Raw genomic sequence first — 13,957 nt, forward strand, 5'->3', positions numbered from 1 at the left:
ATTTAATAAAGGTATAATGGTCCATTCAATAAAAAATATGTTGACAACTTTTTATATTTAAAAATAAAAAAAATTCTAGAAGACTTCTTATATATAAAGACGAAAGAGTATGTTAAAATATTAGGAGTAATTAGTATTAATCACTTAGTTAGTTGATATCCTTAAATCTATATAAAAGGATCATATTATTGTGTTGAGTAAGGGAATTTAATCCCACATTTAAAGAGGTTTGAGAATCACCCAGGTGGATAGACTGGTGTGTTAAATCCTTTAAGTGAATGATCAATTTTATTGTCATACCGTATCATTCCATTAATGGATATTCAGTTTTCTCTTTCATCATTTTCTCAACAAAATATAATACAGAGAGAAATAAATTCCTTGTCAATGACGAATTTTGATAAGAAGCACGTTTTTGCAATAGCCAGAGAAGAAGGGGGGATAAAAACCAGTTAGAATCTGAAGTATTACGCGGAGAATGATGTAGAAGAGATCAAGGAATGTGCGAAGAACAGAGGTGGTAATGTTCAGTGGCCTATCCAAAACAAGGCATTTTCGCTTGCCGTCAATATAATCTCCGGGATGTAAAAGAATAATGGATCAAGAGACAGCGCCATTACAAATCATGCTTATTTAATTATCTTCTCGCACCTTCTCTATCTGTGACATTTAAATCATCGTCTTCTAATTATAATTTGTCGACTGATCAAGATCACCTCCGACATATGATTGCAGACTCCAATTATGCATCGATCCTGGTTACACGAAGTCAACTAAAAAGCAGAAACTGTAAGGATGAGTCGTCTTCTAAGTTTAGGTTTCAACAAAAATCATCCTTCCAATCCACTTTCTCAGGTGACGCCTAATACTTGGGTGCTGTCTTCTGCATATCCACTATATACATGCATAAAAAAATAATTTAATTTTTAAAAAATAATTATCGTCTATTATTAGTCCTTAAATAAAATAGGTCAAAGTATACTTTTAATCTTACAATTTTATATAAAATTTTAATTTATTTTTTTACTTTTGTAAAGTATCTTTTTAATCATTTAACCCTATTATTTTTAGTTTTAAATAATTATTTTTTGTCAATTATTGTGATTTAAAAAAAAATTAAACTTAATATATTAATATTTAAAAATATTGTCAATATTTGAAAGTTTAATGTAAAAATTTGTTGAAAGAAAACTAATAGTATTGACTCAAAAGATAATTTATAAAGTTAAAATATTAAAATAAAATATTTTATAAAGTTAAACAATTAAATATATATTTTAAAATAAATAAGCCATTTATATCCTATAGCAAACCATACCTTATAGCAAACCATACTGTTCATGAGTCATGAAATCTAGTTTTTAAGCCCATTTCATGTTCATGCACAACGCTCCTAATTATGGCCATATAAGTTTCAGTCGCCTTACCAGTCTCAGGCCGTTTGAGTCCACATGATTGTTTCAAATTACAACTTAACCTTTGGCACCCCTGATTCACATGAGCAATTCGTTAAAAAAAAAAAAAAGCAACACTCTCGAAATATTAATTAAAATTAAATCATTGAAATTTAATTTATGTGACAGTGTAGTTAATGTTATTTCCGACCAAGTTTGGATCCATTCGGGGAATTTTCCTTAAAAAAATGAACGATTCATGTAGAAATGGAGGAGCAGAATATGCAGAGAAAATTGAAGGTTTAGAAAGAGAAGGAATTTGGAGAGCATCTTACTCCAATGTCGTCTTTCCTTCCCTTTCTGGGGAACCATTCAGAGGAAAAGCAGAGAGGATAGAAGGATGGGAAGCGTTGAGGGGTGTCCTGAGCCTGAGCCTTGAAGCAAATAGGATTCTTGAGTTCATGCATATTGATAGAGTTGTCAGTTAAGATCAGTTCAGTTTTTAAAGTGTCAGAATCTAAACAAGTTAGCTTTATAAAACCTAATTTTACATTAAGGTTTTATTTTTGCCGACTCAATTGTTACTCTCAAGGGGCCTCAAATCTATATACATTTTTTTTATTTTTCAATTTAAAATTTTAAAAAACATTTAAAATCATAAAAAAATTATTATACATAATATTAAATCTAACATAATAAATTTAAAATAATACATACAATAATAAATTTAAGTTTGATCAAAAGTAGCAACATCATAAAATCGACATTGATAATAATTAAACTTTATCAACATCATCAACTAAATTTTAATGATTTTCATTATCATAAATATAATTTGATCTTTTTTCTTGTGAAGCTTCATCAATTATTACACATAATATTTAGTTTTGAAGTGTTTATTTTTTATATTAAATTTAAAAAAATAAAAGGGTTTCAAAAGGCTAGCCCTTTTATTTTTGAGTTTAAAAAGACTAGCTCCTTTAAACTCAATTTACCATTTTATAGCTCAAATAAGAGGCTCGGCCTTAGATTTTTTCAAGCTTAGACGAGCTCGACCCTAATTGATAACTCTGCATATGAGAAGGAAAAATGAAGTTTTTAAGTTTTCTTTTTATTATTGACTTGTAACAAAATTAATTAACAAATACTTCCTCCGTTAAAAAAATATAAAATATTTTTAATTAAATCTCATCTCTAATAGAATAGTTACATATTTTCAAACTAACCTTATCTTTTTTATATTTACTCTTATTAAACACCTTATATAAATATAAAGTCACTATCAATAGAGGCACTTTTAAAAAAAAATAATTATACCTCAAAAGATTAAAAATATCTTAAATTTTTTAATATTCAACTCCTTAAAAAATACCTTACATTTTTTAATAAAAGAAATATGCTCTTACCCTCTCAATAATATAGCTCAATTGTGTAGAAAATTATTATTAAACTTCCAAAATTTATAGCCATCAAGATTAATTATTCAAAATCCATTTAAAAATGAAAGTTTATAACAATATAATTATTCAGTATTTGATTTTAATTAAACATCCATTATTATTGATTTATGAGGAGATTATAATTAATATTTAAAAAATTATAGCTTAAAGGTCAAAAAAAAAATACAGTTCTAAAAACTGGTTCCTAAAAATTGAAAAAACTCAAATGGAAATTTCTTGAGAAAATAAATTTAGTATTAAAGTTATTTTTAATTAGAATTAATATTATACTATTTTCAAATCGTGATGTTAAATTAAGAACTAAATAAATTTTTAATATTTTTGAAATAATTTATTTTTAAATTATTTGCTATGCTCTAATATTTTGCAACAAAAATTGTAAATTTAAAAATAAATAATTTGAAATAATATTTGTATGTCCAATTAATAAATGGTAAAAACTAAATCATATTAAAATAATAATTTTTATGTCAATAAACACCGCTAGTAATAATTATAAATTTAAACATTCTTCAGGCAAAAACAGACAACCATCACCATGTGGGGCTCAATGCCATCAGAAAGCCGTTGACAAGATGTTGTAACAGGCGGGATCTATCCTTAATTCCCTGAACTTGATGTAATCTTTCTATTTTAATATTTTTATGCATAAATTGTTCTTTTTTGGCCAAAAAGCAAAATAGTCATAACCAAAGAAATGAACTGTGCTTCATCTCCGAAGAAAAAAAAATCAAATCAATCAATTTTCATCGAAGAACGAGTGCTCCACTTCAATTCAGTTCATTTCATCACTATATCAGGTGAAGTTCTGGAGTACAAACCCACCAACCTTGGCACTGACAATGGTCTAAATCCTACCAATATGCATCCAAACTCATCAATTCCATCCTCAACAAACCACCCCCCCCCCCCAACCCTTCCAAACAATAGTTTTCCCCAATGAATACAGAAAAATACAGCTACCCAGTAACAAAGAAATTTTCCATCTAGAGGATGATAATGAAGGGTAGTTTGCCTACACTAAGGTGATATTCAATAAACTGAATGACATTTATTCCCCCAATTCAACTAATCTATCAATTTTCATGCCAAACACATGTTGTCTAACCTGCATCTACGACTTCTGCTCGTCTGAGTGAGAGCACTGCGGCTCAGAACTAACAAGAAAGTCATCCACTGAAATCAAAACAAAGCCGCCATTGTTGCAATTTACAATCAAAGCTTGGACCAAAGCCAGAGGGAGTAAGGAGTAAGTTTTCACGTAGATTCAAGCATTATATACAAATGTATATTTCCTTTCCAGAAAGTATATGTTTGTCATTATCAATTTTTCACTTCATTATTGATTATCTGGCTTTAAATATTTGATTTCTTTCCCAAATTTCCTCGTTGAGATAGTCATTCTATATGGTTTTAGGTCCTCTGTCAATGTGTGCGATTATAGAAAGTTCAATTTCTTTCTAATGCATTCAATCATCTAGTTCTTCACATGTCATGTGAATTTAGTATGCCCATTATTTTTCACCAAAATAATTATAGAGTCAGGACATGTAAAAAGGGAAAGGAATTCAGACACACACAAAAACACACATGCACTTACCATTATTTATATCTTGATCTGGAGATTCAAGCAACATATCAGAATCAGACGGCAAAAATGGTGAACCAGGATAGTTACCAAGGGCCCCCAAATCTGCAAAGAATTCAAGATAATTGATGAAGAAAACAGAAGGAAGTCCAATTTGTCCAAATTAAGTACTGTTGTACACATAATGACAGAGATTTGTGCTTCTATTTGAAAGATATTACTGCATCTTTGCTAAGTTATAACTTGTTTCCAACAGCTTCACCTTTGCACAAATATCTAAAGTACTGTTGGTCTTTCAAGGTATGATAGAACAACACAAGTTGTACATTTGAAACATTTCATTCCCAGACGAGCTCTGTGATTAAGTTGAACTAAATTAAAAATATAAAAATGAATTGCGTAAAGTCAAATAACTTAATACCTCCCAAGTTAGACAGATCAGCAGATAGATCAGATAGGCTAAAATTCCACGGAATTTGCTCAAGCGATCTGGAAATTGCTGTGTTTCCTTCTGCTGCAAGTTGCAGTCCTGCTGAACTGGCTACCTCAGATGCAAAGGCGGTATCCAGAGCTGATGCGTCTGTGTTTATTCCGGATAAATCTGCTGCAGTAAATGGGAAACGACCACTGGATGCTACTGATGTAGGACTCACTGCCATTTCTGACAATGACGACATTGAGTTAATTGATGGAATAACAGGAGCCATATCAGGAGCACTGTGGTCCATCACCATGCTTCAACAATGACAAAAGCAGCTGCCATTAGCAGAATTTCTATCGAGCAAAATACTTGAACAGAGCAAAACAAAGAAGTAATCAAGCATTCCATTTTTCACTATTAGTATTTACGGGCATGGTAACCAGGCTAATAAATAGTAATAGCTCATTGATCAAAGCAATTGTAACTTTTAAACAATGCAAAACCCATTTACACATTCCAGACGGAAATACTCATAAAAAAAGTTATCCTAAATCATCTGGAGAACAACCAAAATGCCAAAATAACAGAGCCGTTATAGTGCTCTTGTTCAATAAATTGAAAATGGAAAAAAATAGTATGTTGTTGGATAGGTTCTCACTCATTCCCAGAATTCATCTGAATGGAATTAAAATTGCTTGGAGCAGGGACTCCATTAACCACATGACAACTTGATATTCCAGAGCCCATGGAGTCAAGATGTGGTTGACCTGTTGCCATATTGGGAGGCTGTAACACTGGGTATCCCATAGGCAGATTGTTGACTGCACTGCACACAAGTGGTATTATAGAATAATGGGGGTATAAGGGAAAATGTAGCAGAAGAATTGAACGTAACACATAAGAATTATCTAGTTTATCTTACTTTACAGCATACATGATATTCACATATTCAGCAACCAAACTAGGAAGTCTTTGCAAAAGACTCAAAAAGACTTTTAGGTCCAGGAAGTTTCCCAAGCATTTATTTGGTAACATAAATCCTCATGAATCCACCAACGTCAATATCCAATTCCAACCATGATCTAAAAGCTCGAATTTGGTTTGTAAAGGTCAGTGACAGTCAAATAGTCAATACACTACAAGTGTTTCTGATTAGTAACTAGTACCCATTCCCCTGAAATTCATGTGTTAGCTTCCTTATTGAATTTATCCAAATACAATTTACATCCAAAGAAGATAACAGCATACATCTATGTAACACAAACACTTCAAAATCATAAACTCGTATAACACTTCACAGTTTCTCATGTGGTTGTGTCCATATCAGCACCATCTCTCATGTTCATCAATATCTGCATTTTCCGGGTAGATATCAATATAAACAACAGATGTAACTGTTGGACACTCATTGATATTTTCATTAAACTGGCTATGGCGTTTGTCTATATCATACATTTCATCAAGATTCTGAACTTGCAGTGAAAGTAGTTAAAAACATTTGCTTGTTGATAAATTATGCAATAATTTTAACAATATTGAGATCCTGAAAGTTCAGAGAAGGCAATTCAAATCATTTTTTTTTCTTTTCTTCTTCCTTTTTTTTTTTGGATAAATTTTGCGGTGGAATGAATGTTAACATCATAAATAGATTTTGCATTCTTGAAAATCAATGAGGACAAAATGTGATTGGTTGATGTTTTGTAGAAGCGCAAGTAAATCACTAAATTCATTGGAAATGTGTGACTTGTAAATAGAAAAGACCAACAAACATATATTGCCCATCCCCAGGAATATTAAGATGATTATTATGCATAAAAAATTTGAGTGCAATTTTTGAAAGATGTAAGATAAAATAGCGAGCTTAAATATCCAAAGAATTTAATGGAGTATAGAAGAAAGATTAATCATTTTCATTTCATAGACAAGAAAGTAAACTGGCAACTAAAGAAGCACATATACCCATTGGGTTTTGGACCAATGAGCTCACCCTTCATTTTACTTAAAGGGAAAAATGTGCAACTAACATTATCTTGAGATATCATCTACCTAGTCTACCAAATTGCTTTCTTAATATAATATCGTTAAGACTGATCAACATGCAGGAACGCATATACATTGATAAGAAATCTAGTTGGGTAGGATAAACTTCTATAAACCCTACATTTTTGCCCAGTATTTGTTCTTTCCCATTCTTAAAAGGAAATCACCAGTCAATTGTGACTAGCCATGAGAAATATGACCAGATTCAAGTTGTTGGCTACGATGTTAATGTTGCAGTTAGAATAATAATCACATATGAAATAAAATATAAAAAAGAAAATGTAAGTGCCATTCATCACAATCACTGTTTAGTTTACAATATGCATAATGGAATAATTCCGTTAATCTGAGGCAAGATTTACCAGGCATTGGATGAATTCCATTCTGAATCGGAGCCAATGGAACCTTTGGAGCAATGGAATGCTTCATCAAATGGTACTGATTCTCAAGCAAGTGATTGAAGAGGAGTATTTGCTTTTTCAATTTTAATCTTGTGTAATAGGCCCTAAAGAAATCAGCATTCTCTTCCTCCAACTTCTGCCACACTGAATTAACTTAAAGAATGAGTCCAAGCACAATTGGAGATGTAGATACTGATATTTATAATTTTGGACTCAGGGAAGGAAAGGAAAATAATAATAGCATCCAAGAACATATTTTTCAAGCACAATTTGTCTGTCAAAGTAGATTGATTTCCATATCATTGACACATAAATGACAGTGTAACTCATAAAAGGAAAAAAGAAAAGCCATTAATTGGATGATAAGTTTCAATAAGAAATATAATATAAATATGACTATCAACTAGAATTGCAACATTTAATAGCATGACAGATACTTCAAGGTGCTTACCCAGAGTTGTAAATCCAGGATCTATCTTTGCCCGAGTCAAAAGTGTTTTAACCACTTCATCTTTATTCATATATAATTGTAGACACCTTTCTATTAAATTCTGGACCTACAAAAGTAGTTCAAACAACTAATCAACTAGAAACAGAAACAGAACAGTTAAAGATAGCATCTGTAAACTATCCCTGTAGAAATGAACAACAGGAAAAGAAAGAAACAAAGAAAGCATGAGGAAATCCTCAGAATAAAAGAAATCTAGTCAAATGTCTATAAACAGTGGATTGTCTTACAAGCTCAATATCCTGCCGTGAAACCTTTTTGCTGTCATTGCCTGAAGCAGATACTGAACCACAGTCTGTAATGGGGGCATCAGTTGTATGATTGTTTGGCTGTTCACTTTCTGACTCATGAGACGCTTGAGTTGAGGGTTCTTCTTTTGGGCTCTGTAATTCCATAAAACTTCCATTTCATGTTGATGTTTCACATCCAATATTCAGATAATCTAAGAAGAGATGTTTTGATTGACTAAAGAAAATAGTTTCTTTACAAAAAAATTTGACCAAAGGTCAAACGCAGTAGACCCAACAATTTGATGAGATATGTATGACAACCATTCTAAATAAGGAAAGAATACATAGTAATAGCACAAAAGGAGCATGACGAGAGAACCTGTGAGTTCTTCATTTCAACTGGAAGAAGGCTGGCCACATGTCTTTGGAAGGAATTTAAATCATTCACCAACTGCCACACTTTGAAGACAAAACATTTGCAGATGTCTACAACACTTCAAATTGCAGTAGTTTTTATCTGGAACAAGAAGAATAATGATTGAATTCCAAGATAAATTGCTAAGAGGAACCTATCATCGTTGAAACCAACACACACTACTGATGGAAATTCAAACCCATCCTAAAAGTGTCCTTAAAAATTATTCTCAATACAATATATAGAATATCCACTAAATTACGGTGATGTTAATATGGTGAGATATATATTAAACAGTATTATCTAGTTGTAAAGAAAAAACTACTTAACAAAAACAGCGTCAAGAAAACAATCAGAAAGGTTTTAGCACGATTGATGACAACTACATTATTATTTCGCTAGTACTAAAGTAACATTGACATAAACAAAATAGTGCAGTTAGCTTGAGGCAACAAGACACCTCATTCGAGTTTGCTTCATCTAAGTCGAATATGTAAGCTCATTATTCAATATGCAAGAATAAGTGGATCCTCAACCACAATATTTTAGATACTCTAAAGATATCCTTGTCAAACAAAAAATTGTCTACTCTAGTTCTCCATAAGACTAGGCATTACAACTATCCACCACATGAACATCCGAATCATGTAACACTATCATAGCAGCCAGCAATATCCTGCTGAACCACATCGAAGTAGATAAATGAACCAGATCTCAGCTGTTACCAGGTCCTTAGCCTCAGATGCTTTCATTAAAAACACTTCTCTTGTACTCAAAAGTGAAACTTAAAACTAATAGTAAATAAATTAAATGCCTTTACCAGAACCCAAAAATCCGCGAAGCCAAAGGGGGAAATGAAGATCCAGCAAAAGAGTACCTAACACTAGTTCCTGAATCTCCAGCAGACACGAGGACGAGGACAAAATCACCCTGTATCTCGATGACTTCAGAAACCCAACACCAAGTTTGAGGTTTTTAGCCGAGAAGCTTGAAGCTATGAAAGTTAAACTGGTAAATAGGACTAGAGATGAAACTTCAAACGCTGGCGCTCCCCGAATTGATGGGCACAGGTAGCGTAGGAAAAAGTGCTCCACGGAACTGAATAGCGGCGAAAAGAGATATTTTCAAAGGGGTGGGAAATAATATTTACAAATTACGCGAGATATAAATGTAACAATGGGGTTCCTGAAATTAGTTACGGCCGGTGAACGTTCTTCAAAGCAAAAGTGAGGGAGGCAGAGAAACTCCGACAAGTAAAAGACGTGGAGGATCCAGCTTTTCACAGGGTCGGCTCAACCCGGGTTTCAGACCAGGTTGAATGTGGATTTTATAATTATTATGGAAAAAACTATTATTTCAATTTTTATTGTATTTAAAATTTTAAACTAATTTATTGATTACTGTTAATGTAATTTTTTTGAGACTAGCATGTGCCATGTATGGGCTAATTCGGCCCATTCAACTACCATGTCTCGGTTTTGTTTTTGGGTACAAGTGCCTTGTCTTTTGAAACCCTAGGGTGTTATTGGGGCTTAGGCCCAGCATGAAGCTATGAAAGGCCCGACTTTGACATGTGAATACAAAATTGCCTGTATAATACAAAATTGTCTGTCAGTTCCAGTATCATATTGGCTTGAATATAGGATTGCAATTCAGTGCTTCAATGGAATCCAATTACTCTGAAAGAATTGAACAATGAGCTGTATGAGATGAAAATCTCATGTATGGTTATATAAAATGATAGTAAGCGTGACTTATCTATTAATTTTTTTTACTATCACCGCCCCCCCCCCCCCCCCCCCAAAAATCAAACTCTAGCTTACATAAAGCTGCCACACCCCTCCAAAAATATTATCTCGACAAAATGGGCAGAATGGCTATTCACAGTTTTCAGTATCTTATTGATGACTTCTCTAACATTGCCAGGCATGGGTGATTTTGTTGCAAAATTTGATCTCAACGAAAGAAAATGACTCATTAAAAAAAGAGATTATTGTTCTTACCAATTTTTCTTATTATGACTTTTCAAAATGTAATGACTAAAACAGTTATTGATAGTAATGATTTACTTAAAAGAGCTGCAGAGCCCAATACCATCAACAAAGCACATGCTTGTAAAATGAAGCTAACCATTAATTTGACATGTCGTTGGGCTTATAATTTAACTTGAGTCAGCTAAGTACATCACAAGAAAATACACCAAGGTTGTTTGGATAGTTGAAATTTGAATTTAAATTTTAGATTTCAAATCTTGAATTTTAAATCTGAAATCTAGAATTCATATATTCAAAATCTTTATTTAAGTAGTTTAAAAAATTTTAAATAAAGAAAAGAAATGAGTTGAGATTTAAAACAAAAATAAAAAAATTAAAAGTGATAAGCTTTTATATATAATGAATATATATATATCAATAAAAAGATACGAAAAAGGATGAGATATTTAAAGTAACTGAAATTTTAAACAATTAAGGATTAAAAAAATTTAAAATTACAAAAGAAATTTAACGAGAGATGGTAAATCCATAAATTTTTATATACTCAAATGAGAGATTTGATCTAAATTCAAAGTCAAATCCACATTGATCCAAACACACCACAAAGGTAACCTTTGAATTAATGGTTTTAAATTTGCATTTAAAATTCTTTGTGTGAGTAATTTAAAAATTTCAAGTGAAAAAAATAGATGAATTGAAAGTCAAAATAAAAAAGAGAAATTGAAAGGACAAGTAAATTTTTATTTTTTAATCAACAAAAAATGAGAAAAGATACAAAAGTTATAAAGATATAAATGATGGAAATATAAGAGAAACAGATATTTGAGTTACTAAGATTTTAAATTACAAAAGTGTCAAGGGAATTTAAAATTATAGAGAAATTATAAGTTGGCTAAATCCAAATATATAAATTTTTAAGTGCCCAAATAAAATTTTTTCTTAAATTCAAATCCAAACCTAGATATAATTGATAGGTATCCAAACACACCATAAATTATATTCAACTTTTAAAATTTCGTCACTTTGATTTGGATCCTCTGATTCAGTGTTCTTAAATAAAACCATAACTATATTTTTACACTCCTTAACTCACTCAAGGAGACAAGGCCCATGCTTGTTATAGGCTTATGGCCTCTACAGCCTTTTGTAGGTTGATATGATTTAATTGTCTATCTACACAGTTTTGTTGTGGTCTTCTATTAATATATATATATATATATATTAATAACTATTTCATGGTTTTTTAATAATAATAATAATAATAATAATAATAATAATAATTAAAATAAATAATAAATAAGATAAAGATATAGTTGAAAAAATATTATAATTTTTATCCAAATGCTCTATATTTTGACTGAACAATGCTTTTAAAAAGTGTCACATATTATGCATTAGATAGAATATGACTGCCAGAGAAAATGTAGCAATATAAAACATTTTGATAAAAATAAAATTTCATTAATGATGATTATTTTAATATTATATTTTATTATTTTACTCCTTAATTAGGTTTATTCTAGGTCTCCTTTATTAATGATGAATATTTTTAAAAATTTGTAGGAAAATTAGAATTGTAACACAGGCAAAAATAACTTAAGATTGAATTCATGACACCTCCATATCCTACGTAAAAAGTTCGAGAGAAAGATGACTATCATCTCTTCATTTTATGTCTTTTTAAAAATTTTAAATTATATTTATTGAAACTTTTTCTATTATATTTTTATTTACTTCAACAAATTTAAAATATTGAATTTTAGAGAAAATTTGGTAATATAGCCAACACTTATATATTTTAATGTAAATGTTAAGTAAAACATATGCTTTGAAAAGGAATTTATAATTAAAGCACAAGTATAGTTTTTGAAAGCTGCGACTCGGATTTGAACACCTCACTCTGTTTAGAATCATCTGATGACGTCTAGGAGAAGATGCTATTGGTAATTATAAATTAGAAGCTTAATTTATTCATTCGACATTTGAAAGCTCTGACTTAATTATTTGGATTAAATGTACAGTAGTATACTGGAAGCTCATGATACTGGTTAACAAATTAAATCGGGGATAACGTGCGGCGAGATCATTGAATGCTGCTTTTAGAGCCCTAAATATTATACTAAAATTGCAAAAGGGATTTTCTAATAAAGTAATGCATGCGTGCACGGGCCATTTGGAAGGGAGTCAATTATGGGCACCCTACTGAAATTTGTCTTCTTGTTATCCTTTCCCTGCCTCTAAATATAAGTCATAATATTAAAAAGCATATAAATAAAGAAGATACCAAAATCTATGTATTAATGTAAAAATTAGTTTTCCTTTTTATTTAATATCATGGAAAAGAATACATGTATTTAATAAATAAAAACTTAGATCGGATTGACCGATTTAACTGGTAACTTGGTGAGTCGGTTAGTTGACTAGTCTGATTTATAATCTAACTCTGGGTAGTGTTAACTTGAAGGAAATCGATTAACTTGGAAGTGATCAACCTGGTTGTGACTCGATCAACCCAATCCATTTATTTTAAAAAATTATTTAATCATTTAATTTTTATTGAAATTTTACTAAGTTTGCTGAATTTTTATTGGGATTGTGTTCACAAGTATAACATTTTCCTCTCTTTATTAAATTTCTTTGGATTATTTGAGCAGAACTAATTATTTTTAGGGAATATGACAAGTAAGGACCTTGTACAAACATTAATATCAAATCAGAAACTGTAGTATTGAAATATGGTAATAGGAGTTTAAAAATTTAAGAACATCAGTGTTGAAAAATCCTAATATAACATTAATATTTTTACAAGATCTTTATTTGTCATTCCTTCTTATTTTTATTTAAATATTCATATTTTCATATACAAACATGAATATTTTTATGTATATAAATTATATTATATTATTTTAATTAAGAATGGTTTGACTTTAGGTTGACTCTTGGTTGAATCACTAATCCTTGATACATTGTCTTTATCAATTAAATGACTAGTCTGTTTTTTAGTATCTATCATGTATTTATAGAAATTTAAGGATAGATAAGAAGTTTTATATTTTCCATAGGAATTTTTTTTATAAATATAAGAAATAAGTCTCACTGACAATAGAAAATATCTTCCTTGAGATATTGAGAACAATAAGTAGATATCTCTAAATTAAATTACTAGATACATATGAGGTATTTTTAAAAACAAGTATTAATTATACTTAGAAAATAGAAATTTCCATTATAATTTGTATTTTTTTTGGCCAAATATTGGAATTTGTATTTAAGAACAAGAAAGGTGAAAATCAGATCTTATATTTAGGAACAGATGAAATTCTATTTTTTGTTGTATAGTTTTACTGAATTTTACTTTTAGTCCATATCATTTTTTTCAGTGTTTTCAATTTTCATTGGAAATAAAAACACTAAAAAAAATGAAAACTATCTGTATTTGAAAAATAAAAGTCACCTAATCTTTCTAAAATTATAGGGACTAAAAACACAGTAAAAAAATTATTAAA

General features: G+C 30.3%; 1 protein-coding gene and 1 long non-coding RNA gene across 3 annotated transcripts; both read right to left on the reverse strand.

The window, feature by feature from the left end:
* Window positions 1-525: 525 nt before the first annotated feature.
* Window positions 526-1,845, reverse strand: LOC129287761 (uncharacterized). Its single transcript, XR_008587799.1, has 3 exons — window positions 1,730-1,845; window positions 1,428-1,488; window positions 526-894 (listed from the first exon to the last, which is right to left on the reverse strand). It is a non-coding gene; the product is annotated as an uncharacterized LOC129287761 (long non-coding RNA).
* Window positions 1,846-3,566: 1,721 nt separating this feature from the next.
* On the reverse strand, window positions 3,567-9,740 carry LOC129287757 (uncharacterized). 2 transcript variants are annotated; one of them, XM_054923989.1, is made up of 9 exons: window positions 9,335-9,740; window positions 8,422-8,559; window positions 8,043-8,195; window positions 7,756-7,861; window positions 7,266-7,448; window positions 5,522-5,684; window positions 4,864-5,177; window positions 4,455-4,547; window positions 3,567-4,030 (listed from the first exon to the last, which is right to left on the reverse strand). In XM_054923989.1, exons 2-9 carry the CDS (start codon window positions 8,434-8,436, stop codon window positions 3,969-3,971), a joined length of 1,089 nt encoding a protein of 362 aa, XP_054779964.1. In that variant the 5' UTR covers window positions 8,437-8,559; window positions 9,335-9,740; the 3' UTR covers window positions 3,567-3,968. The 2 variants fall into 2 exon arrangements, with proteins under 2 accessions (XP_054779964.1, XP_054779963.1); XM_054923988.1 differs by having other exon boundaries at window positions 9,278-9,740.
* Window positions 9,741-13,957: the final 4,217 nt, after the last annotated feature.

The sequence above is a fragment of the Prosopis cineraria genome, unplaced genomic scaffold (genome assembly GCF_029017545.1).
Source record: "Prosopis cineraria cultivar Desert tree isolate PC_DT_omini unplaced genomic scaffold, ASM2901754v1 PC12, whole genome shotgun sequence".
NCBI lineage: Eukaryota > Viridiplantae > Streptophyta > Magnoliopsida > Fabales > Fabaceae > Prosopis > Prosopis cineraria.